This window comes from Opisthocomus hoazin, chromosome Z (genome assembly GCF_030867145.1).
Source record: "Opisthocomus hoazin isolate bOpiHoa1 chromosome Z, bOpiHoa1.hap1, whole genome shotgun sequence".
Lineage (NCBI taxonomy): Eukaryota > Metazoa > Chordata > Aves > Opisthocomiformes > Opisthocomidae > Opisthocomus > Opisthocomus hoazin.
In genome coordinates this window covers 75671499-75698259 of record NC_134454.1, presented here as the reverse complement: position 1 = coordinate 75698259, position 26761 = coordinate 75671499, and the positions used below count along the sequence as shown (strand labels likewise).

Sequence of the window (26761 nt, the reverse complement as noted above, 5' to 3'; positions counted from 1 at the left end):
ACAATATAAAAAAAAAAAAAAAAAAAAAAAAAAAAAGTGGTTTAGTTCTCATTTTCTGGCTCGTCACATATTCCTGTTAACATTAAAAGTATTTTAACCAGTTTCAACAGGCTCCAGATCTTGCAGTAAGTGTTTGAGAACTCTTTCCCCAAATCTCGGCTTTGTACAACTCATTTCAGAAGGTTGCTTAAATGTTAAGCCCAGTTCCAGCTACTCTTGTCTGCCAGGAGGTTGGGGATATGGCATGTACACTTCTCCACACTTTCTACTTCTCCTAACACAATGACAAAGATGGGTACGTTACTCCCACATTCTCACCATGTACGGATGCTTCTCATTAGTGCAGAAGGAAAGAAATGCGGCAATCCTTTCCTAGTTCAAACATTGCAAGTAACTACATTAACAACAAGAAAGCTCTAGATAGCACCTGACAAAAGTTACTCAGTAACTTGTCCTGTTCCCCACTGCGACAAGAGTTTTTTCTACAACAGGAGCAGAAGACTTCAAGTTTGCAAAAGAATTATTTGGTCACAATACCTTTCAGAAGTTTAAAATACTAGATTTAAAATGAGGGTTACCTCACATATGTTCTTCTGAAACTGCAGTGCCTTACTGTTCTCAGGATTTGGGATCTCTGGATAAAATGTTTCTTTAATCCTTTAAAGAAGAAAGAACAAACTTTTAAAAGTTACCAAGCCCTGAAACAGATTGCAAATAGACAAAATGAGTCAGGACATTTCCCTTTAATTCACAACGCTGAAGACATCTGGCGCAAAGATTTAGCGTGTTACACTTTCACTGAGTATTTAATGGAGAAAACAGCAATTTTAAATTTTTTTTTTTTTAAACCAGTGAACCTGATACGCCACGTTTACGAAAAGTTGAAGATGGTATGTCTACCTGAGTGTCTGTGGATGGCTCAGAAATTATAGTATGTTGCCAGCTTATTTCCATTTGGGAACTATTTATAAATGGTGCTCACTGGGAGACAGGCTCCTGCAAAATCTTTTTGCATTTCTCACTCTGACCTTTCTCCAACTTAATTTCTCCCTCACCTTCTATAATGTGTTTTTGCCACCCACCTTCAAACAAAGCCCACTGACATCTTTCAGTACTGGGAGAAAACAAAGAGTAACTAAAATCATGGAAAACTCTAGCACTGAGGCAAACACAACCTGGAAAAGATCAGAACTGAACGCAGGCATTTACCATTCCCTCTTTCGGTAGCAGAAGATGCTGGCCACTACTCCAAGCAGCACAACCACTGCCACAGGGATGAGAATTGCAATGATTAATCCTACAGCTGAGGGATGAAAAAAAGAAAAGACAGTGAATATATATATACACAAAGTTAACAGCAAGTTTTATGCCTTTTCTAACATTCCCACAGATTAGAGACATTCTCAGATTAGAGAGATTCATTAAACCCATCTAACAGTGGTCTGCAAACAGTGACCAATACCATACCCTTCCGCTCTGCTGGAAGGGCAAAAGTCCATCCATAAACAGAGCTGATTCAATGACAACTGCAGGAATCAGCAGATCCTTCTCTCTGACTGCTTAATTGCAAAAGGCTTCATGTGCAACACAAGACTGATTGACACTGTAACTCTGTTCTCAGTAAGCACTGGAATTGCATTTTCAGGTTACTTGAGCTGGCCAAATCTCTGGTAACGGCTCTTATAGGCCAGCAACTGATTCCACAAACTGCACTGCCTTTTATATTGTTTACAATGCTTCTAATCTCTAGGGTTTAGCTCTGATACGTTCCCACTGCCTTCCCCCATTGATGTAAAGTGCCTCAAGTTTCGTTTTTCACGTATTCTTGTTGTATGCCAGTGTTTAGTCTTTCATACTAAATACTTGCTTTTTCTTTTTCTTCTCATTCACCAAAGCCAATCCCTTTCTTTCTGTCCTTCTGAGTTTGTTTCTGTCAGGGGATCGATAAAACTGAATTCAAAGCAGAGAGGCATCTGTTTATAATTCTGAAACTGCTAAATATTTCCACAATGTCTTTCTTCCCACCATGTATCAGCAGACAAAAACAACTAGCTGCTTGAGTAGACTAAGGTCAGACTCCACGATCTGTAGTAGTAGTTTAGAAGTTATTTTTCTTGCACACATTACAGGGTAGGAAAGGATCTTTTCCTCAGTCTGAACTGTATCAATTTTTGTATTTAAAAATAACCAACTAAATAAATTAAAAATAAGACCGTAGGCCCAAACTACCTGAGGGGACCAGGAAAAAAAAAAGCTCAGCTTTATATACATTGTACAGGCCCTGTGCTGAAAACTATTAAGGAACAGGGATATTCAACTTACAGTCCTCCTTTGTCACCACATAGAGGCTGTTTGGTGGGCTCAACCCACCAGCAGTGTAGGCTTGTAGGTCCAGCTGGTAACTTGTTTTGCCTTGAAGATCAAGTATTTTCAAAGACTTCTTTGTTAAGTCAGTGATATTCTTAACTTTAAGTTCTGGATTGCCTGTTTGTTTGGGAGCAGTAAGAAAAGCATAACTTTGAAAAAAACAAGGATTCACAAAGATAGCCTCAGCTTTAGCAAGACTTTCTTGAATTCAGCATATGAAACCTGAAGAACAGCCTGTGTAAAGGAAAACTGAAATAAAGAATCCTAGAAATGCTGCTTGCTTACACAGCACCAAACAGCCCAGGAGTGTGTTGCTGCTGCAGAGTGGCTTCAGTTTCTTACACTGCCACTTGTCCTCTTATGTTAATGTGGTTCAGGCTTCAGTTCTGTATAGAAATGTCCTACAGGATGGGTACTGGAAGAAGGTACCCAATTAAATACAGCCATGTAACCTCCCCCATGTCTCATCTACCCAGGGTATCTGTATACAGGGCAGCGTGTCACATTGCCACTTAGTCACTGCATAGCTTTACAGTCTCAGTGAGACAGGGTTTTCTCTGACTTTTGCCTTAAATTAAAAAACAACTGTGCTAACCATACAAGGAGCTGATTATTTCAGATGCCTTTGTCACATAGCAGGGGCCAATTATGCCAGTGAGTAATGCAACTGAATTATGATTAAAGCATCTTTTTTTAAAGTGAAATCAAATTATTTAAAAAAAGCCTGCGATCTATAGATTTCATTTACCTGATTCCGAAAGCCTAGGCTTCAAAGCATCTTTTTCACCTTTTGCAAAGGAAAGTCGATATCCCTCTAAAAAGCCCTGACAATCTTCAATAGGAATGTCTTCCCATTTTACCAATATAGAATCTGAAGAAGTCTCTTCTACAGTAAAATTTGGTGCACGTTTTGGAGCTGTAGGGAGAATTGTGAAGGAAAAAGTTAGTAAGAAATCACCTTATAATTAAATGCTGCATCCATTAAAGTTTTTAATCAGTTTTATTTCAGGGTTAGCATTTTCCTGCTATTTTTCCTGAACATTTTTCCCTCACTGTGAAGAACAAGTGAAAAGACTTAGCAGATGACACTACAAAAATACAACTATGTCAGTCTCCTTGTTATTAATTACTACAGTATCATCTACTAACAGAAATGGAAAGAAAAATCTCTCCTTGGGCAGCTTACTTCCTGCAACAAGCCCCAAAAGACTGCATAAACAATCAGAGCATACAAATTCCTTAGCTTTTAAAGGCTTGAACTCTGTAACTTCATAGGTTGTCTTCAAATTAAACAAACTCCACATTACTGTCATGAAAATCTATCTCAGCTTAAAAGAACTACTCTTAGCAGGCATCAGAAGTCCTTATTCCAATACCTGTACCCCACTGAAAGTGTTACAGCAGATACTGTGTAAGGTCATGAGCATCAGGACTTAGTCTAACATTTGGCATTGATCTGCCAGTGCTAAACTCATGTTAAGAACGCATGTATTTTTGTCTTGATGGGTTATTTGTCCAAAGGCAAATCTGAAGTTTTAGAATGAATCTCTGCTCTTGTGCAAAGTGAATACATTTCTCAGTTCCTAATAAGTTTCTTCTGCATGTTCAATGCACTTTTAGTCCTCAAAGTCTTTATCCTTTTACACTGAAAGCTTCCAGCCTGATGAGAACACATATGGAAGAATCTTCTGGGAAACCGTTCAGGATTTTTACAGAGATACAAACGGCTGAAAGTTCAGTTCCTGGTAAAACTGCCCTAACCTCACCTTCAACCTTAGCAATGAAACAAACAACAGCATTTCCAAGGGCTCAGATTATGTCAGCAGTTTAGTTTTATGAGCAAAATATTTTAGCAGAAAACATTAAACTTCAAAGTGAAATGGGTGTTGTAGTTATAATACAATACAGTTGTGATGTTAAAGGGTAAAGCCATATTCAGACACCTGGGAACAGAAAGCATTCAGACACTAATGCATCTCCAGACAAGCAAAGCTCAGCCCTAGATCAAACCGTAGTTAACCCAGTGGGTTTGGTACACAAGGGAATACATGTGCAATCAAAGTGCCTTGTAAGCTAGGATCTAGTTTTGGTCTAAGAAATGCTTTTAATCAGAAATGTTATGGACACTTTGTATTTGCTGAGCTATACAAAACACGCTTAGAAGTTCACTTTGACTTGACAAATCAAAAGAAGTCGCCTTGTCTCCTGCAGAAGCGAATGCAGCCTTGTGGTTCAGATTATGCCTGTGCCTTCAACACTGACGACCACTGTCTTCAGAGCAAACTTCTGCAACACCCTGCGCCACCACAGAAGCTGGAGAACATAGGGTTATTGCATGCTGGAACTGGGAGTCGCTGGAGAAATGTATTAAAATTATATACAGAGAACAAGCAGAAGTCAGTAGAACTGTATGGGGATTCTGGTCTCAAACTTCTTCTACCTACACTGAGCTAAAAACAGGCACAGTCTAAATTCACTTTGTAAAGTTCCTGAATGACAAAGTGCACTTACGCAGCTCTTTCATATATCCAGTTATGTTTTTCAATAACTGATATCCATTGGATTTGCAGCCATATAGTGAAAAGTTGTATCTCACGCCAGGTCTAAACAGAGCTGCAAGAGAAAAATTGCTGTAAGAATATTTCACTTATGAAGGGTGATGCTTTTGGCTTTCACATTTTGTAAACTTATATAAGTAAGTATTAAAAAATTATAAAGTCTTTGACCACAGTGTTAGGTATAAATATTATCCCTACTTGTAATTCCTATAAAAGCTATGCCATCAGATGCGGTTTAGAAGCAACAGCCACATCTAGCATCTGGAGAAATTCTGGTTCTAAACAAATAAGATTCAAAACAAGCTTCTCAAATTGCATAAATTACTCTTTCCATGGGGAAACACAAACTGAAGTTACCAGAAAAAATCCCCTTCCTTTCCTCCCACGGCAGCCATGTAGCTCCTGCCTCCTCCTCAGAAATACAAATGCATTTTGAAACACCCAGGCTTATTACAGCAACAGCACACAAGAAATTCAGAGAATTCTCAAAGTGATAGTGAAGCACTTTAGCAGTGAAATCCAGGCCTGAACTGACTCTATAAAATCCAGATAGTCATCAAATTTCTGCTTCACATGTCTTTGGTGGAGACACAGATGCTTGATACTACAACACGCAAATAACTTACCACTTCCTGGGATTTTCTGAAGCCAGGGGTATACACTGCTTTCAAGACTTTTTCTAAACAAGATGCCACTGTGAAACTACAGCAGTCATGTGGGTTTTGCAAGAGTTCAGGTCCAGCCTGAGTGATTCTCCTGGCAGGACTAAGTACAGAGGTAGACTGTAATAGCAGGTAGTGCAGGAGAGCTAGCTTTGGCCTCTTCAAAGACCTACTTGGAGAAATCCCATGGGTCAGGGCTCTAGAAGGTAGGGGGGTCCAAGAGAGCTGATGGCTATTTAAGCATCACTTCCTTCATGCTCAGGATCTGTGCATCCCCATGACTAAGAAATCAAGCAAAGGAGGCAGGAGATCAGCATGGATGAGCAAGGAGCTTCTACTGAAACTCAAATGGAAGAGAAAGGTCTATGAAATGTGGAAAGAGGGACAGGCCACTTGGGAGGAATACAGAAATGCTGTGTCAGAGCATGGAGGGAAGCAATGAGGAACACTAAGGTGCGCCTGGAATTAAATCTGGCAAGGGATGTCAAAGACAACAAGATGGGCTTCTTCAAGTACATCAGCAACAAATGGAAGACTAGGGTGATCAGCAGGGCCGCTGCTGAATGAGGTGGGTGTCCTGGTGATGGAGGATATACAGAAGGTGGAGATACTGAATGCCTTCTTTGGTTCAGTCTTTACTGCTAAGGCTGGCCCTCAGGCATTCCAGACCCTGGGGATAAGAGAGAAAGCCTGAAGGAAGGAAGACCTTCCCTTGGTCAAGGAGGATCAGGTTAGAGATGATTTAAACAAACTGGAAACCCACAGAACCATGGGCATCAACAGGATGCACCCATGAGTGCTGAGGGAGCTGGCAGATGTCATTGCTGAGCCACCCTCCATCACCTTTTAAAGGTCCTGGAGAACACAAGTGCCTGAGGACTGCAGGAATGCCACTGTCACTCCAGTCTTCAAAAATGGCAGGAAGAAGAACCCAAGGAACTACAGGACTCATCTCCATCTCTGGACAGGTGATGGAGCAACTCATCTTGGCGGTCATCATTAAGCAAGTGGAGGAAAAGAAGGTTATCAGGAGTAGTCAGCATGGATTCACCAAGGGGAAGTCATACTTGACCCATCTGATTGCTTTCTATGATGGCATGAGTGGCTGGGTAGATGAGGGGAGAGCAGTGGATGCTGTCTACATTGACCGCAGAGAAGCTTTTGACACTGTCTCCCATAACATCCTCCTAGGGAAGCTCAGGAAGCATGGGCTGGATGAGTGGCCAGTGAGGTGGATAGAGAACTGGCTGAATGGCAGAGCTCAGAGGGTTGTCATCAGCGGCGCTGAGTCTGGTTGGAGACCTGTAACGAGTGGTGTTCCCCAGGGGTCAGTACTGGGCCCAGTCTTGTTCAACTTCTTCATCAATGACCTGGAAGAAGGGACAGAATGTACCCTCAGCAAGGCTGCTGATGACACAAAACTGGGAGGACTGGTGGATACATTAGCAGGCTGTGCTGCCATTCAGTGAGACCTGGACAGGCTGGAAAGTTGGGCAGAGAGGAACCTGATGAGGTTCAACAAGGGCAAGTGCAGGGTCCTGCACCTGGGGAGGAACAACCCCATGCATCAGTACAGGATTGGGGCGGACCTGCTCGAAAGCAGCTCTGTGGAGAGGGAGGTTGGAGTGCTGGTGGACGACGAGTTGACCATGATCCAGCAGTGTGCCCTGGTTGCCAAGAAAGCCAGTGGTATCCTGGGGTACATCAAGAAGAGCGTGACCTGCAGGTCAAGGGAGGTTCTCCTCCTCCTCTACTCTGCCCTAGTGAGGCCCCATCTGGAGTACTGTGTCCAGTGTTGGGCTCCCCGGTTCAAGAAAGATGAGGAACTACTGGTGAGAGTCCAGTGGAGGACTACAGAGATGATGAGGGGACTGGAGCATCTCTCCTACGAGGAAAGGCTGAGGGAGCTGGGCTTGTTTAGCCTGACAAAGAGAAGGCTGAGAGGGGATCTTACAAATGCTTATAAATATCTTCAGGGTGGATGTCAAGAGGATGGGGCCAGACTCTTTTCAGTGGTGCCCAGCGACAGGACAAGGGGCAACGAGCACAAACTGAAGCATAGGAAGTTCCATGTGAAGATGAGGAAGAACTTACTTACTTTGACGGTGATGGAGCACTGGAACAGGTTGCCCAGAGGGGTTGTGGGAGTCTTCTTCTCTGGAGATATTCAAAACCTGCCTGGACGAGTTCCTGTACAGCCTGCTCTAAGTGACCTTGCTTTGACAGGGGGGTTGGACTAGGTGATCCCCAGAGGTTTGTTCCAGCCCCCGCCATTCTGGGATTTGCCAGTGTGAGCCCAGCCCTAGCAGCCTGGTAACTGCCACAATGTGGTGCAAGAAGCATGCCGGGGAAGAGCTCCAGACTAGAGCAGTGAATTGTTGGACAGACATAGTATTGTCTGCGTAGAAAAAAAAAGCTCTAGCCAGCAGAAACAAAATCAACATGGACAAAGTGTTGTAACTACAGACACAAAAAACATGTTGCCCTCCCTCTCAGGTCCCACTTCTCCTCAGCTTTCCTATGTAAATGGCTCCAAGTTGTTTTCTCTAATGGAGACTTTACATACTAAACACTTCTAAAAAGCAAATATACACCCTTTTAGATGGCAGAGAAAAATCCTACATCTTTCTTGGGTCCTCTCTTTCCTGTTCTGCTCCTACTAGTCCCACCACAGCTGAGTTTCATTTCCCTGATCTGCCCACCAGCATCCAGAGACCTGGAATGTGCCCTGTTCCAGGAAATTTCAATTGCTGACAGCCAGCCAACACATGGAGGTCACACTTAAAAAAATCTGCCTCATGTAAAAACAACAGACTAGTCTTCCCCCATCCTGAGCAGCACTGTTTATGTTTAGAATCCAATGAAACCCCAAACCCTAGATTAACCCTTATGCATTAGGCTGAGTTAGGAAGCTGTTGGGTGTAGCTAGAAGAGGTAATTTCAAAACAGTGAATAAACACAGGATGATAACAGTTAAGTCAAGGCTGATACTTGGATTTGGCAAGGCTGTGTAAGAAATTAATATAAACACAGTACCAAGAAGGGGTTCATTTATATACATAAGCAACAGCAATGCAACAATATTCAACCTAGAGCATTGATGCCGCTCTCATTCCACTCGCTGTTCAGGCTCTCAACCAGAGAGAGTCACAAAAAATTATTTTTGACTTACCAGACTTTATCACTGCATCTGTTGTATTTGAAGGAAATTTCTGCCAGTCCACACTACAGGGTTCAGACCCAGATGAATGACACCATTTTACTATGTAGCCACAGGTCATGTTGGGGTAAGAATTCCAAGAAATATAAATTGCATTCCCCATTGCCATGGCCCGATCTGTTTTGACATTGTCTGCAACAAAGACGACACAAAAATCCATCAGAGAGCAGACACTTATCTGTAGTCCAAGCTGGAAGAAAGCCTTGCAGCCACAGCACAAAGGTTTTATAAACTGCAGTCATTTCTAAGAATGAGAGGTGCACTCCTGGTACTGCGAAATTCGAAGCAGTGCACCCAGCTATGCTTTCTGAAGTGCTGGATATCAGACGTAGCCTGCAGCAAATCCCTCAGCCAGCCTTAAGTATGATGACAAGAAGTGCTACAGCTCAGGACTGGCGTAAAAAGCACTCTTTCAAGGTAAGGATTTACAGCAGATGTCAGGTTCAAATCTGTCTTGACACCAATTTGGCAGGAGCCTCCAGCTATAAATTCCTGCTGCCATTTCATCACACAGTTTGCTTTGTGTTTCTTTCAAAGTGTCTTGCTGTCACTTGCCTGACCACAGACAATCATTTTTCACCAAGAATCAACAGGAAAAGTCAAGTCCCTGGTGAACTTAATGGAGGCTCCAGTCTAGCAAGGGTAAATCAGAAAAAAATACATAAATGCTTTGCCTTTAGCCTATTTTTCTTGTTTCTGATTATCAAAGGTTTAGCTGCCCTGGAAGTGATCAGATCTGGGAACGACTTCTGATTCCTGCAGCTTCCCTCCATGGCTGTCCATCAGATGGGACCCCCACCGAGCTAAGGATGTTTTCCAAAGGCCACCACAACAGCGGTGGCCCCATGACAGATCTGCAAAAACAGTCTCAGGGTTTCAGTTTTTCCTTTTTCAGTGTTCTCATTTATGCTCCCTATTGAGTCTATTATTTAATGTTTTTAAAGCCATAAACTGTGGAAGGCTGAAGAGCAAGGACAGTTTTTAAGAATCAGTGCTGTAAAAACTTCATTCTCACAGACGTGCTGTGAATGTCGAAGGACTGTCTATTTCTAAATCACCTTAACATACAGCTAAGTGTACAATCCTTTTCTAACTTGCTCATGGCAAGAAAGACACATATGATTTAAAAAAGCAAGTCAATTCCAGAAGTCCTCAATACTTTTCTCTAAAAAACTACTACTTATCCAGTGAAACTACACTTCTATGATGCTGGAAGAGAATATATTTCTAATTAGACTGCTTTAATTTTCCTACTTACAAAAAATACTTTACTGACAGTGAGCACATACTTTCTAAAAAATGCTTAAATATATCACACTAAATTTTACTTCCTGAGCCAGATGACTAGAAATTCACCCAGGGCAGTACTGCTCATTTTGGTGTATTTATAGCTGCGACATAGACCAGTAGAAGTAACTACTAGCATTACAGTACTACTGTGGTAGGGGAGCCAGTAACAGCCAGATTATATGCCCCAACTCTCTACAGAGCACTTTTCAGAGACAGTGACAAATTAATTAAGGCAGAATACCCTTCGTTTGTGTTTTCAGTTTTCACAAAACGTCAGCAGATCTCAAGCTTCAGAGCCACTGCTCTCTTACGGACATTAAAAGCACTCAGAGACTGTACACAGGAAGCAGCCAGAAGAGACGTTTGGACAGAAATGTCATCCAGTTCAGTGGCTGAGTCATCTTTCGTGACTCCAGTCAGTGACTCAGATAATTCCTATACCAACTTGGGAGCAAACCTTCAATGAGTACAAGTTGGGTAACACCACAGGGAGCCTCACACATCCAAGAGAAAGCTATAAATGAACGCAAAGTTCCAGCTGCCATCAGCTGTCCCACACCACAAACCTATTACAGAGACCCCCCCTGACTCCCAAAGTCTCGTTCTTTCACTGCTGAAGGAGAGCTATAACAGCATTTTAATATTTTAATTCATGCAACTGTCCCACACAATTACTTTTCCCTCCAAGGAGCAGACTAAGAATATACTTTTAGGTGTTGGTGTTTTGGAGAATCACGAGAAACACTGAGAGCAATAGTTTTCCTTCACATAGAAACAAACTTTTTTTTCTCTCACTGTGAATCTCGGTCAAAGCACATTTCTTCTACGAGAGATGGCCCTGTCTTAACAGAACCTGAGTTGCAAGACGGGCAACTGTGATAACTGTTCTCTGAGTGGGGAAGGAGAAGCAGCACCACACATGCTCCTGGCAAACAAGCAGAGAGGGATCTCGCTGTGTAAATCCATCTCCCTTGCAGAGCACTGGCCAGATCTGGAGGTAAAGGTTTGGGCTCTGGAAGACTGCATTCTTCCTGGCGTGCAGGGAAGCATGGAGTCTCAATAGCCACAAGCAGTATTATCTCTTCCCCAAGCTCAGTGCTAGGAGCAGAAAATCATTATCTGGCTGAGCTACTTCCCTTTACAAAAGCCCGCAGCAAGAGCAGCAATGCTTTTATTGGGAAGCTAAAGTCCCACCTCCTTTTCAAACACCGGCTCCTGGCACAAGGATGCCAACATTTTACCAACCAGCCCAATTAATATTCTCCTGCATAGCTCACAGGCACTGAACTGACAATTCTCCCCTTAAAAAGCCACACAACACTGCCAAAACTTTATTCTGATTCCCTTTAGCATGTAACACTTTTCAGCATCTCAACAAGAACACAAAGAAATAAACTGAGCTCCCTAAACATCAGAGACTGATACTAATGCTCTGAAGCCTCGTCCTTGCTGTTCCTCAGAGGTCTCCAGAAAAGTGCAAATAGCTGCAGAGACTGCATGCTATCACCCTTCTTTTATGCAGAGAGCACAATTAATTGGCGAGACACAACCCTTATATCAAAGCAGCAATTTTTTTCTTCCCCCATCCAGCAGATTTGGGTGGGGAAATCAACCAGAAACCAAACATAACCAAACATAACCAAACAAAGCATGTATCTATCTTGTTTTTCAATAAACAAACTCAACCAGGTATTCCTCCAGCTTCGAAGGTGTTTAGCTCTCTGCTAGGAGCACTCACCGCTTGGAAGCTCCACACTCGTTATCCTCGAAGGAGGAGATAAGCCTGCATGGTTTTTGGCTACGACGCTAATTACACAGTCATTTTTTCCAAGTTTTATCTCAGTACTGTTTGAGGGTTCGGTGACTTCTTTATACTCCAGTGGTGTCTCTGGCAGGTAGCAGGACACTTCATGAGAGACTATTTTTCCATTGGCTTCAGAAATGGATAAAGGCTATGAACAGACAAAGAGTGCATTAAAACCAAAATGGAATAAACACAAGATGACGTGATAATATGAATTTAATGTCCTGATCTAGTCTTCTGACTGTATAGGACTAGAGGCAGAAAAGACAGTTACTCAAGTGTGACTTCGAGAATTAACACGTAAGTCCGTAAGTTTTTAATTTTCATCTGGGGTGTATTAAAAATTTCATTCTTCATGTGAAATGCTTCTCAATCCCACGTTTAAATTATGAAACTTTAATAATATTTGGGGAAAAACACTTGTCTCAATGAACGGTTCTATAAAATTTAAGAAAAACAGTCCACTTTATTGACTGTAAACTTCAGTCATTTATAAATGTGCAAGGAAGTAAGTTTTTCGTAGAGTTACACTACATAATATTTTAAAACTCGAAGTGTCCTATCTACCTTCCAGAAGATTTTTAGACTTTTTCCAGAAGGACTTCTCTCTCTCCAGATATCTGGTCCTCTTGCAGGAGCTAAGGAGCAAAGAAACAGAAGTGGTTTGTTTTTTTTTTTTTTCCAAGTTGCACATTAGGCTATTTACCATCTACTAAAACATTTCGGTTTTAGGTGGCTCATTTCAAAATATACGTCTTCACAAATTCAACATTTTATCACCAAATAATTAAAAAAACTTACGGGCTTCCAGTGTTGTGTGCTCCTCTATCCTGCTCCAGTCACTCCACCTCCAGAAGTGGTCAGCAGCCGAACAACGCACCCTGAACTGGTATTTGGTATATGGATGCAATGCGTTCAGCTGAGCTGTGTAAGTTGAGAAATTTCCACCAGGTATGGAGACATTGTGCTGTTAAAAATTTATAGAAATTGACATGACACATATATATTTTTTGCTCCTAGATTATGCTGAAAGTGAACACCTAAAAAAGGGGTATTTTTCCCCCAAGAATACCAACAGTGTGAAAAAGAGCTGCTGTCAAGGCCTAAAAAGAAATTAATGAACAAGAAAAATGTCACCGTAAACAAAGGAAAATTTTCAGGGGTCTGCCAAAATAAAGTCATATATAGCACAGAAATTGAAATATGACAGTATGTAGCACCTTTGAGATGTAAAGCATGAAAAGGAGAGACAACACCGAGAACCCTTCAACAGGACAAGCTCTGTACACAGTAGCAGGCTGCTGCTTTTCATCTACTCCATCCAGTCCCCCTCTCTCCTACAGGCAGCAAAACTTCTGCTCCCATGAGGCAGGCCAGGATTTCACCTCTGGTGTACAGAACCTGCACTTGCACCACGCACCTGCCCTCCAAACCGGGTGGACAGAGGCCTTTTTCGTAAGGCACATGCACAGAAGCACACTAAAGCCAGTCTGTCTGAGCAAGATGTTTATCGTGCAGTCTTCTTTCTAGGCAGTCATTTTTCCTTCAAAAGATGGTACCCAAATCTTACCCAGGTGATCTCTGTTCACAGGGCTTACGAGGGGACTAGTCTCTCCTACTATTCTTAAAATGGTGCGCGTCGAGGCAGTATTTCAGTTTCATGATTCCTTGAAGAAACTCTAAGCTTGGGAATATTTTTTATTGAATCTAATTATAACACATGTGCATCACAGCTGCCAAAAACTGGACTCCAAGTGACTTTAAGATGCAGTTAATTGTGCACTTCTAAAGCCAAATGACAGCTTGAAAAATACAAAAAAAGGCCGTCTCTCATACTGATGGAAAAGCTTCTGAAAACATCCTCAAAATGCCATGTAAAACCCCGTAACAATTTCACAGCTACTTTTTGTTTATTACAGAGAACTCTTGGAGTTCTTTTATTAAGCAACCAGACACAACATAACAAGGCTGTAAAAGCTTCTACCAAGCTGTCTGCTGTGTTTCAAAACATCTGTAGCTGCAGGCTCTGATACAGGTGCAGTGAATCAAACTGCTGTGGCGGCCTAAGAACCAACCATCTCCCACTGCCCCAGATGACCGACCTGGTGCCAGAGTTCACAAGCAAATGTGTGCCCTTGAGCTTCGAGCAGCATAACTCTGGCTAGACAGAACTCTGCAAACCTACTTTTTTAGCAGTCCAGGCTAACTGAGCTGGGGGCAGGTGACACTCAGGTGCTTGTTTCCCCTGCTGACTGCTCCAGAAGCAGTAACCTTTGGGAGCAGACAACTGTGGGTGACGGTATCCAACAGAGCTCATCTGTCAGAGCTGTTATGTACATCTAATAGCCAGTTCCCTCTGCTGTTAATTCCAAAGATATATATGATTTTCATTGCAGTACCTCCTCTCTGGGTACTATCTAACACTTGTCATTTCAGAGAAAATATAAAAGCTTAAGGCTTCCACACTCATTAAGTGCTCTGAAAGTATTTAAAAAACACTTTTACAGGGCATGCATTAACTACTACCCTATTATTTTAGAGGCAATGTACATAATCATTATCTTCAGTCTTCGCTGCATCACCTCTGTGGCTTGAGTGACTTTATGCAAGGCTGTGCCCAACTGCTCTGCCCAACAGGCAACTAAATGCAGTGGGCACTCCTGCTAAAATCAAAGCAGCATTGTAAAAAGCAGTGCATGAAGTGCATGTGTTCAAATTACAAAGTCAGGCTCTGTGCACCAAGACCTGGTAATTCAGCATGTGCCTACACAAGCTGGTCAGAGATACTCCATCTGAACTCACAAACACAGAATTTGGGGGTAAACCTCAGGCCAACTGCAGTTCTGCCACGAGGCCTCCGCAGTGACACAGATCACCCCACACTTGGTTAGGCAATATGGAAGAAGAGGATATATTCCCACCTCCTACACTCAGCATCTGCTGCTCGTGTAAATTAGCATCCTAAGCCCCTCTGACAGTCAGCAGCGCAAAATATGTGGCTCTGGTCGGTGCCTGGCACGAAAGCCAGGCAGCAGCTGGAGGCCTCAACGCTGGAAAATCTGAACCCCACCCAGAAATACCACCTTCTCTCCAGCTGCAGAGGTCTTCACTGGGGATTACCTGCTGATATGCCCAGTGGGAAAATCCTTCCCTATCCTGTCTCTACACCACTGATATATGAGCAGTTTTAGCAGCTCCGTATTACAGCCACATGCATGTCAATTGCTGACAGCAAGGAAATGAACTGTTCTCTGAGCGGGGAAAAAAAAGAAAAAAGAAGAAATTAAACTACAGACTGCAAGAGCCAATCTGAAACAACCACTGTGGAAGCGTGCAGGGCAGCAGCGAATCCTGGAACAAGCGTGTGTTAATACAATTTGCACGAGGCAGGACAAAGCACAAGGACTGTTACCTAAAGGATCAAGACAAAGCACTATGCACCCTCTCCAAGTACCACATAACATGGTGGGTAATTTGACTTTCCTCTAAATTGTTTAAAACCAACCGAAAAAAGAGAGAGCAGGCAACAATGGAGATGAGCAGAACTTCTTCTGATTTTAGTAGATGAACTTCTAGTCATTACCACATTAATCATTTAATGAGATGATCAGAATGAAGCTCTTAGAGAGAAAAGAATTTGAAATGTAATTAGTTCGTTGAAAAAGATCAACATCTGAGCCAAGAAAAAAAAAATCCATTAAAAGCAATGCTTACCAGTTTTCGCTCAGAGTGACCGCTGCTAAATTCAATTTGACACAGAAGCCTGATATCAGCAAAGCCGCCATTTATAAACCAACGCAGATGGACGCTTGTAGAGCTGTTCCCAGAAACAGTTAACTTTTCTGGAGTTTTCGGATGAACTTAAAAAATAAAGAAAAAATCCTCAGTTCTAAGAAAAACCCATTCATTCTAGTTCAGAAAAATCTGATTTTAAAAGATCAAAGAGAATCAGAAAAATAACTAAGTGATCCGATCAGCAAATAGCACAGCTGGTGCTGGGAAGGCACCTGCAAGCAGTCTCATTCCTGATGCTTTTCTCAGCTATCAAGCACCAGAACAGATTTACTTAAGGCTCAGCATACTAGCCTGTGTGATAAAGAGCTGGAGACACAAAAATACATTTCCTCTCCTACTGACTTTATAAAAAAAGCGAAACACGAGCTATTTCAGAGGACCACAGTGACGGATGAAATTCACTCAGCTTTGTTCACCTTCTGGGAACTTTGTAAATTAGAACTCAAAGTCTGCAGACTAGGACAGAATAGGACTACTGAATGACTTCTCCCTCCCCAGAACTCCCTTCACAGAATTCTTCACTAATATTCAGTACTACTATTCATAGCTGTCAGAGAAAAAAATCTCGGCTGCTGGAATTGGTCCTGTCACCCTTAAGGAAATATGTATTCTGTGTTGGGAATTAGGTGGACAGTGAGGGAAAGAAAGGAAAGGAAAGAAATAGGCAGCAGCAGTTGTATCAACTGGGTGCAAAACAGCCCAGTTTATAATTAACAGAAACCAACTACAGTTTTCTAGGATGTGCCAATTTACTCTGACAATTCTAATCTCAGGCTATTTGAACTGGGACACGGACAAAGTAACTGCACCATGTTCATTTTTAAATTCAGTTTTTCAGAGAGAACAGCAGAATGCTGTAACCATTAGGAACCCCTGAATCTTCAGATGTGGTTGTGGATGCAGATGGAAAAGGATGGGAAAGACGGCACTAGAAAGATGGTGGTCATCTACTTTTCCTAGTTTAAACTGAAAGTCTAATGAAAGAAGTTATTTCTTTCTACAAACCATAACAGCAGATGATCATGGCTATTCCCAATAGCATGTAATACTCCTGCTATTACCTTTTAATGCTACTTTTTTTATGCTTCAAATCCTGCTGTTGTAAAACTGCATAATATTTTGCCCTATAAACAGACACTGAAATACAGAGTCACTTACAGTTCTTCACAAAATTACACAAAAATTATAATTACTGATGTGTAACAGAATATGAAGTAATGCATAAAGAGCAGCTGGATAACTATTAGATTACAAGTAGCATTTATCCACACTGCAGTGTATCCAATCTGGTAGCACTGCTGTCAAGAACTGGCATCTCCCTGTATGCCTAACCATTACCTCAGGACATGTCCTAAGCTATTTTCTTTTCAAGTTCAAACTACGGAACATGGCAAAATACTGGTGACAATAAATCAAAATGACACATACACCATGTCAGAGTTCTTCAAACCCAAAACAAACAGATGTCAGCATGCAGTAAATGTATCTTTGTGCCTTTGCAATTCTTAAGTCTTACCTCTTTGAGTTAAATCAATCAAAAGCGACGACTCTGCTTGCCCGATAGGATTGGAGACACCTAATATGAAGTCGTAGGTTTTTTGATCAGGCAGTACTGAAAAGCCACAGACACGCTCTCTGTTCATTTCATTGACTTCACACGAAACATTTGTACCAGATATCCTACAAAGTAAAAACGTGAGGGGAACAACTTAATTTTTGAGTAAGATAATTTCTAGCAAATGTCAAAAGTCTAGACCAAAAACACAGTAAAGCATGATGGGTTCACTGGATTACAGAATTATTTGATTGCAGAGGCATATCTAACACCGCAAGGCAGGATAAAGTGGCATTGGTCATGACTTGCCCTGCTCTCACATGAAACTCTCCTCTTCCACTAGCATAACATCTCCATCCTCTCACTTCTCAAAAGCCTGGAAAACAGGTAGGTCCTGTAAAACCACCTCACAAGTCACAACTAAGATTCTGATTTAATGTATCTTTGTTCAGATCAGCATACATTTGCATTTAAAGAATGTTCTTAATTGCTTTCTGAACTAGGGAGATGCGACACACATTATGTCGAAAGATGTATGTATGTATTGGCCATGCCAAATCTAAACTATGGTTTGTTACCTGGGACACATTCACTAGTCCCAGCCGTTTCTAAAGCAAGAGCAGGAGAGGCAGTATGGTAACAGTCAAGATCAGAGTTACATCTGTAGGGGTAAAAACTAAAGTGTGTATCTGTATGTATGTACAAATATAGAAGTTGCTTTAATTACAATCTGTGGAAACCTCTCATCCAGCAGCACAAGTTTAATTTCTTCCTTCAGGCATTTTTATTGTGCTCGAGCTGAGCCCTGGGCTCTCTCCACACCATACTCTCTCTTTCAATGGCTCAGTGTGGGCTGAGAACAAGGATGAGAACATTTACCGTGAAATGCATCACATTAATCTCACAGCTTTGGGCTGAGTGAAACAAGTCTGAACTATATCCGTGTTTATGAGCTGAATATGGGCAGCCAGTGACTGAAGCTCCTTTCCTTTGAATACCTGCTCTGTTTTGACCACCTCTTTGCACCTACCCAATGACATTTTTAGCACCAGCATCCTGGACGACATCTGTGACTGTAACTCAATCCTCATTGCCTCTGACTTGCTTCAAAGCCACCATAAGACTCCATTTCTCATCAGTTTGTGTGACTCAGGCCTCTCCTGGCTCCCTTCCCTGACTGCTCCTTTGGCATTACAGGGGAGCCTCCTCGCCATGAGAATTTTGTTAACTCCTCACTAACTTCTAATCACATCCACCAAGGAATCCCATTTGCAAGTGCTATTCCAAAACGATTCTTCACTTTTAAGGCTTTACATGGCTTACGATGTAAGACAAACTACCTGGACATCAGTCTTCACTTCCTTCTGTGGACGATGCCAACGTTCTTCATCCCTTTCAGCGTTTTCCAGGTAACACGCACTTTGCCTGCTCTACGCTATCTAGTTCTGAGGAGGAGCTGGGAGGAGAACAGGTGTAGGCTTGTTGCTATTTTCGCTAATAGCACTTGGGAAATGCCCCATGGTCTGTCTTACAATTGTTTCTCAGTGAGTTTCTGTCATCCTGCATAGCAGAAGCTCAGTAAATGTCTGACAGATGATCTGACGCAGGTTGCATATGAAAAAAAATTAAAAATCAGTGAATGACTCCCACCATCTCCCTGTATTTTTGTATTGGTCTTATCTATAAGTTGGCAGCAGCCTGACACACTAAGCACTTTATTTTCTCGTGAGTTCATCATGGCGTAAGTCTTTGGAAAAAGCCATCTTTAATTCCTATTGCAATTTTGCAGAGCTAGACATGGGTTCTCCAAGTTCAGTTTAGTTTCAGCTTCCACAAACTCTTGAAAAGTACTTTAGGCTCTAAACAATGGAGACTATCTCATTTAAATAGGCATCGTGCAGTAGGAGACAGGCAGTAATTCCAGTTCTATCCTTTTCACTCCTTCTAGGGCTGAATTGTTATACCTTTCAAATAAACTGTACTTTGTCCTTCGTTGTCCATATAGTCCACTGGGTCTGCCTGGTGTCCAGGTGCATTTTATTACCAGGAAATTGGATGTTTCACAGCTGAGGTTTTGAGGAATATCAGGGGCATCTGTAGCATGAAAGGAAACCAAAAGAGTTAGCCAATGTTTTGCCATCCTGGTGTGACAGTTGGGCTATTAGCTTCCTGAAAGCATCACCATTCGTTTTTGCCGAGTCTGGATTGTGTGCCTCACATATACATGGTAATAGTTATGCTCCAACCATATAAATAATATGCTTTAAAAAAATCCCAACAAAACAGATGGATAATTATTATCATCTCCATCTGACTAACACTTGACTCTAGGCTTCTAACTGGGTGGGTAATCTGGTAAATCACACGCAAATATGTTCACAAGCTCCAGGCTCTGACCTGGAAGTTTTTCACTGAAACTCTGCCAAAGCTTTTCCAAAATTCTGAGCATCAATTTAGCCACTGAGCAATGCAGGAATGCTGTCGGCTGTGCGTCACATTTTCTTACGTGCCAGCCCCGCCGCTGCTTTGAATTCTCCAAGCAAGTCACGTCAAGAAGATGTTCCCTTTAGCAAGAATTCCACACTGAATTTGAAAGTTAAAGCAAGCCCCAAATGGCTTGTCCTCTTCACTGTTGCTTTGGAAGTGCCCATCTTTTTCCTCTAAACCTTCTTCTCCCATACTAGAGCAGTGTTGAGTGCCTTCCTGGAGAAGATGGGCAGTGCTCCCAACAGAGAGGGTAACCATGCTAATAGGAGACTAAGCAGAACACTTATTTCAAGTCTCATACACTTTTCTCCAAGAGGCAGCACAACAATATCCATGTAGCTGCCTAGAGAACGGGCACTAACACAAGAGGCAGCAGTGGCAGGCTTAGTTCAGATTGTGAGCAGCGGGCCAAAAAGAACACTTCTTTCGCCAGACCTAGGCTTAACCAAGGTGATGTGCATACACATTTACTTCCTCTACCTTTTCTTTCCCAAATGTCTCTCATCAGCAAGGGCATCATGACAAGCCCTCTCCTTTCCCTCTAAGTAGGTACCACAAGAAGAAACACCGGCAGGAAACAGACTTCATCACAACCTAGCTCTTCAAAAACCACTGTATGGGAAAAATCTTTAGGGTTATCACAGCCTTCATTCATGAACCACCGACTTATTTACTGGGAGATTCTCCCACGAAAGCAAAGAGTCCACAAATAATGTAAAAATGGCACCTCAGTGAGAAGTCACAAAAAGCTGAATTCTCTTTTGCATTTGCTATCACACACTTAATACACAAAGTCCATGACAGGAGGCACAGGCTGGAGTTGGGAATACACTTTCAAAATTAGTCTAGTCTCTCATCTCCTTTTCCTCAGCCCCAAGAACCCTAAGTTCAAAGGCAGGAATTTATAATGGGGAACAGGATTCTAATCGGCAGCTATTGGAAGATGATAACTCTCAAAAACCCTGTGGGGAAAACACATAAAGCTCTGAAGTGACCAATTATAGCAAAGAAGAACCAAGTACTTTCAGTAGTTTGTTTTAAGAGGTATCTGTATCTTGAAGATATTTATGAGGCTGGCATGCTTACACAGAGAAGATACACAGTGATTCAGTATCTTTAAAGAAAATACTAGGGGAATGTTTAGAAGATTTTCCAGGAAAGAGGAACTGTCAGCTGGGTTCCTTTGCCATAATTAGCTCCCAGGGAGCTACTACTCTGGATGAGCATCTGTTGTTGTTGCATGTTTAACTGTTTTATTGTCTTCATTTGACTGGCTGGCAAATCAATGTTTTCACTTGCAATTCTTGCTCTTACTCTCACCTTGTCATGGACAAAACTAGATCAGATGTAAACCTAAAGTGACAGAGACTGAGGATGAATCTTCATATGGCAATAAACTAGTAAGTATTCCAGGTCACAAAGAAGTGTCTTAGAAAAAGAGATCAAAGAGAGAGCACTGGGCCAGGTTCTAAGAGAAGACAGCTTAAATGGGTACCTCCTCATCCTCCCAGCCTTGGTGTCTTCTCCACAGGCTGGAGTTTCCACAGTGGAATCAAACAAGTACAATCCCAGTTCATCCTCAGAAACCAAAGGCCAGGGGAAAAAAAGCCACAACAGAATTTGTTTCCTAACAGAACCCTAAGAGTCTCAAAATTATTTTGATATTCCTAAGGTTAGTAAACGTAATAATACATACATCCTACAAACAAGACAGTTCCATCCATCTCATCTTCGGACAGTATGCACACTACATTTGTCCCACTGCTATCTGAAGCACTGGCATTTAGCACTCTGATTGCACTGCTCCGACTGCTCAGATGTATCATTGGGTATATGTCTGGTCCGTAGGTCATCCGTTTTATCTGCTGCCCCTCTTCATGGACACAACAAATTGTCACATCCGAACCTACTGCCACCACAGTGTCCTGAGGGAACACCCCACTCCCACTGGGCTCAGTATCTTTTCCTGGCAGAGAAGGAAGAACAGAAAACAAAAACAAAAAAAACCTCACATGAACAATTTGCTATAAACATGGTGCTGATCAGATAAAATGTGACTTAGGAGCACTCTAATACATAAAAATTAATGTTTACTAGGTTTCATTAACCAATGATTGCAGTATTTTTCTCACCAAAACACCCCCAAAAGCAGCAGCCTGCCACTACCCAACACTATTCCTCTGATTTTGGCTTACTTTTCATAAACTAAACAAAGTCCATGTGGTGGCAAGAGAACAAACATACCAGGGACCTCTTCTACTGGGCTCCAGTCACTCCAATCCTTGGGGCCAATAAACTGTGTTGCATTAATGTAACAGCGAATCTTCACGTAATGCGATGTACACTCCAAAGGCATATCTGATGTCCAGTTCCAAGAAAGAATGATGTCTTCATGAGTCAGTTTTGAATAGTAAGTTACCTATAAAGTTTTACCCCCCAAAAAAAACAACAACCAAGAGAGAGTTTATGAAAACCTGTTAGCAACAACCTATAATCTCTCAGGTGTCAACAGAATGGCACATGAAGTGAAGCAAATCATAAATCCTGATAGCCGGTTGGAGTGTCCCACCTAACTTTCAGTTGTGTTAACGCATTTACTTGGACAAAAGCCTAAGATGCTAAACAGCCCACCAGCCACACAGACTGCCAGCCAGAAATACCAGAAGGCAGACATCTGAGGGAGAGAAGGAAGCTCCCCAAGCACTTCAAAAGGTATACATTGCATCCCGGTATCCTGGGCCTCTCCCAGGCAGGGAAATGTTCCAACTTTTCCAAAACGAAACTCTCCTAATACTAATCCCAGGCTGCACATCTTATCTTTCCTCCTTTCCTAAAAATTATAGAGCAGAGCTACAAATTGGCCTGGAATAACTGTGGTTGGAAAAAAAAAAGCAAACTCAAAGACCACCAAGACTTTAGACACTGCTGGAGAAGTAAAGCAAACATAATGGTGTAAAATACCTGCCAAATTAAGTTCTAACAAAAAAAACCCCTGTACTAGATATAAAAAAAAAAAGCTGTAACTACTGACAGTATAGTAGCCAGTGTCTTCATGACTTTGAAACTTAACATGAAGTTACCTACCAGAAACATGACTACACTCAGGTTCTGCAAAGCTCTACAATCTACATTATTCTCAGCTTTCTTCAAATGACCTTCCAGCATACTACCAAGGGCAAAAATTGTGTGTGTGTATACATATATATGCAAATATTTTTTGGTAAAGAAAGCAAATGACTTACTTGTATGACTTTTTCCGTTGCTTCTTTACGGAGTATTTGAATCTGCCAAAAGGCACCCAGTCCATATGGGAAGACTGATCCATTATCACTCCATTTCAGATTTAATGTGGAAGTTGGTAAGTCAGGTGTTAAACTAAGAATGCGTGGAGTGAGGGGAATAAATGCTTGAAAAAGAGAGAAGGGAAGAAAGCCATATTCAAGTCATTAGTCAGCAACACCAACCCTACAGGTGTTTAACACCCACATCTCTCTACTCTCAGCTGGCTAGTAGCCATACAAACACGTAACTCAACCTCTGTAATTCGAACAAGATGGGCTCTGTCATTACTTGAACGTGAAAGTTCCCAGGAAAGCACAGGTGCTGATGAGTCACCAGGTAGCATTGTCTTCTAATATCTTAATATGCAGATTTGTGTCATGAATATGACTCTTCATAATGCATAGAAAGGAGTACATTATATCTTTCACAATCTTCATTCAATGCCGCAGAGATAAGGAAACATGGTGACAGTCTTTGAAATGTACATGAGAATACATTTAGGGAGGATGACGGAAAAACCCCCAAAGGAAGAAGTGGGTTTTGGAAAGAAGCAGGGAAGAGGGGACTTGCAGCAAAAGCTAGAGTAGGGAGACAGGAGACCAGAAGCACAGGGTGGAAGAAGCTCACATGAGGCTCTGAAGAGGATCATGAGGAATGAGATTTGAAGCTACAAGAAATATTAAAGGCATGACACAGTGATGGTGACGGGAGAGGGAAATTAAACAGAAGTATCTCTTCTATGAATGGGTGGTGGTGAAGCAAAAGGCTGAGAAGCAGGCAAGGGTCATGGCAGTTCAAGCGTTATGGCAGTTCATTTGCCCTGGTGCAGGACAAATCCTGTATTTAAAATGTGTGATTTATCCAACTTTGGTCCTGGCCAAGGCTCTAAGAGCCTGCCAAGTGTTCAGCACAGTCAACACACTGCCTGGGATAACCTGTGATGAACCTGAGAGACCCATCCTGCCTGCAGTCAGCAAGATGCTGGAGAACCTAGTGTGTTGCCCACATATTTTTGTGTTTTGTTAAAGTTCTTGAGCTTTTCTCAGCTGAAGAGAAAACTGAGCCATGGATAAGAAGTACTGCTGAATTTAGATTGTGACCACACTAAAGCAATAAGCAGGCAAACCAAGACCAAAGATGAAATTATGAGCAAGTGAGGAAGATGGTGTCAACACTATCTTCAGCTTACAACTTCCTTCTTAGGGAGGAACGAAGTGAGAGAAAGTCTAATTTACCTATGAGTCCAATACGATGCACCCTACCTCTCAAGCATAAATGTATTTGCTTAGTTTCATACACATTTGAACAGACAGGGTAAGTTGGGCATATATTAAGACAATACGTTCCTGTCAGAAGTGAATGCGATACAACTGCCCTTAAAATGTTGTGAAATTGCAGGAATTAACAACTTAATTCTGTGGCAGTTCAGCATTTAAAATGGGAGAACAGGTACTAGAAAGTTTATTCTCCCTTTCCCAAGTCAAGTCTGAGCAAATGCACTTTGTGTCTCATGCAGGTAATTCAGTATATAGACTAGGAAGTTGTGTACAAATCTTTCATCATTTGCAATACAGGAATAAAAAGGTGCAGAGTGATTAGGGGGATGTAACAGCACTTATTTTTCCTCCACACATTCTGCCCTTGATTTCTCTGCTATGATCTGTGGATAAGAGGGGATTTCTTTCCCCTGTATGGGGAGAGAAATCAACCTATCGCGTATGGTAGATTCGTATGGACTCAGCACATCAACATTTTACATACAGAGACACTGCCAAAGAAAACTGCAAGCATATGCACTTCTGGAGCATTGTTAATCATAGTATAAAGGCCTTATATACACACATAAAACCTGATACTTACAGATGTCTTTCTTGTGAATTTCAAACTCTTTGGTAGCAAAAGCAGTTCCAGAAATGCTGTTAGTGGTTATTGTCACCATGGTGGAGCTCTCTGGGACTGGAATCTCAACGCTTCTCCCCTTAGTTTTAAAACACACTGGAGGGGGAAGATCACTGAAAAGACAGAGAGGATTAAGCAGGTATTTCAGCTGACAGGAACTTAAGGCAAGTTAAGTCCTATTCCTAGGACACTAATAAAACACGTGTTCTCTGTAATATAACAGAGAGCTCCATATCAAGTCTGTGAAGGAGTAAGACTCACATGGGCTTTGGTTAGTATTAGATTAACAGGCATTCCCTGTGCACTAGTTGTATAATGCAGCTACTTAGCTGTTAAAAGAACACCTCAAAGTGAAAAAATGCCTTTTTAAACAAAAGACACATTTCTGAAACCTACAGTCACCATGAATCAATATTTCAAAATAAGCTAAATAAAACCCCCTAAAACCCAAGAGTACCTCACATTCCCTTTATGTTTCCCAACTCTCTCTCCCTCCATTTCTTCTCAAAGCGATGGCGTACAGGTGCAAAAAACAGGTTCACCTATCTGTGTCCCCACCTCAGAACAAATGTTTTTGCTCCCTTCTGCTGCTCAGCTCATAGGGAAAGAGCAGAGGGCAGGGGAGAGAACTGCTAAAATCCCAGATGGAAATACAGTCTGTGGATAGTGTTTGTGCAGTGCTCAGCACAATGTTCTCTGGCCTTTGTCTGGAGGTCGTAAATACATACAGGAAACAATAATGGATGGGTCAAGTCCCTTTGCTCATTATCATTGATGTACAGCTAGAAAGGCAACAAGTTTGGAAAAATGCAGACCTTCCTCTTGGGGCGATGATGGGAGGAAGGAAAGCAAAGAGAACAATGCCAGACTTCCTGCTGAGGGACTCTTACTTACGAACTGGAGCAGGATCCTGGCTCCCATCAGCTGGACTCAGAGCTTGGGTTGAACTTTAAAGATTCAGGCAAGACCCTGGGCTAACGAAGGCCAGCTGAGACTTCAGTGCTCAGAAAGGTTATTCCTCTTCTGTACTGAGCTATTATTAAAGGAAGTTTGGGCAACTGAAAAACAAAATCTCTTTCCCTCGAGGAGGTCTGTACTAAACTCAGCCCTCAGACTCTCTGCTTCAGAGACCCAAGCCTGTTCTGCTTTGCTAAGCAGAAACAGCAGCAGCTACATGACTGTTCTTGTTTAGAGGGCAGTACCTCATGAACTCTACACCCCTGAACTCTGGCTGCAATGTCACATAGATGTGGGTTTTCTGTATAGAAACGATAGCTGGCAATGCAGGAGGAATAACTAGATACGGAAAGTCAAACATGTAGGTGGAAGAAGTGCGGCCAAGCCCTGGGACCCCAAGGACGAGCCTGGACTGTCTGCAGAATTTACAGGAAAAAAGACAGTACAAATATCTGGACTGGGGGGAGGACCAAGATGCAAAAAGGATTTGAACTCATCCCTAGCACATGATAAGTATTTGGCAGACCCACAGCATGGGGAATTGCACATGTAGTTCTCATTAGTGAAAAACACACTGAGGACTGAAGTTTTTCTAATGTTTCTCAAAATTTTCAACTCACATTCACTTTCGGAAAGCTATTGTAATTGTGGAATAGATTTTACGTTTCCTCTCATACAATGCTCTCAAGACAGCTTAAAAATTATAAAGGCTGTATGACAGCCACCAAGAGATATTTCATGTTTTTCCACATGTGAATCTCAACACTTATGTCATATATTCTACTGCTTTGGCCCATAACATCAGGATTCACTTATTCCAACTATCATTTCCTTTTGGATTGAACCTGGTATGAAGATGTCCCTCATGAAAACTCTGAGCAAAGG

At 41.9% G+C, this 26761-nt stretch overlaps 1 protein-coding gene across 3 annotated transcripts in view; it reads right to left on the bottom strand.

The window, feature by feature from the left end:
- The window catches only part of LIFR (LIF receptor subunit alpha), a 53838-nt gene that overhangs the window by 4786 nt on the left and 22291 nt on the right, over positions 1–26761 (bottom strand). For all 3 annotated transcript variants that reach the window (XM_075411816.1, XM_075411818.1, XM_075411817.1), the window contains exons 4-19: positions 24881–25032; positions 22981–23144; positions 21983–22157; positions 21435–21704; positions 19216–19345; positions 17213–17376; positions 15616–15761; positions 12703–12868; positions 12469–12539; positions 11836–12049; positions 8760–8939; positions 4879–4980; positions 3116–3283; positions 2323–2484; positions 1210–1303; positions 579–657 (exon numbers count right to left, since the gene is read on the bottom strand). In XM_075411816.1, coding sequence (XP_075267931.1) covers positions 579–657; positions 1210–1303; positions 2323–2484; positions 3116–3283; positions 4879–4980; positions 8760–8939; positions 11836–12049; positions 12469–12539; positions 12703–12868; positions 15616–15761; positions 17213–17376; positions 19216–19345; positions 21435–21704; positions 21983–22157; positions 22981–23144; positions 24881–25032 — 2437 coding nt within the window. The remainder of the gene's footprint in view (positions 1–578; positions 658–1209; positions 1304–2322; positions 2485–3115; positions 3284–4878; positions 4981–8759; positions 8940–11835; positions 12050–12468; positions 12540–12702; positions 12869–15615; positions 15762–17212; positions 17377–19215; positions 19346–21434; positions 21705–21982; positions 22158–22980; positions 23145–24880; positions 25033–26761) is intronic.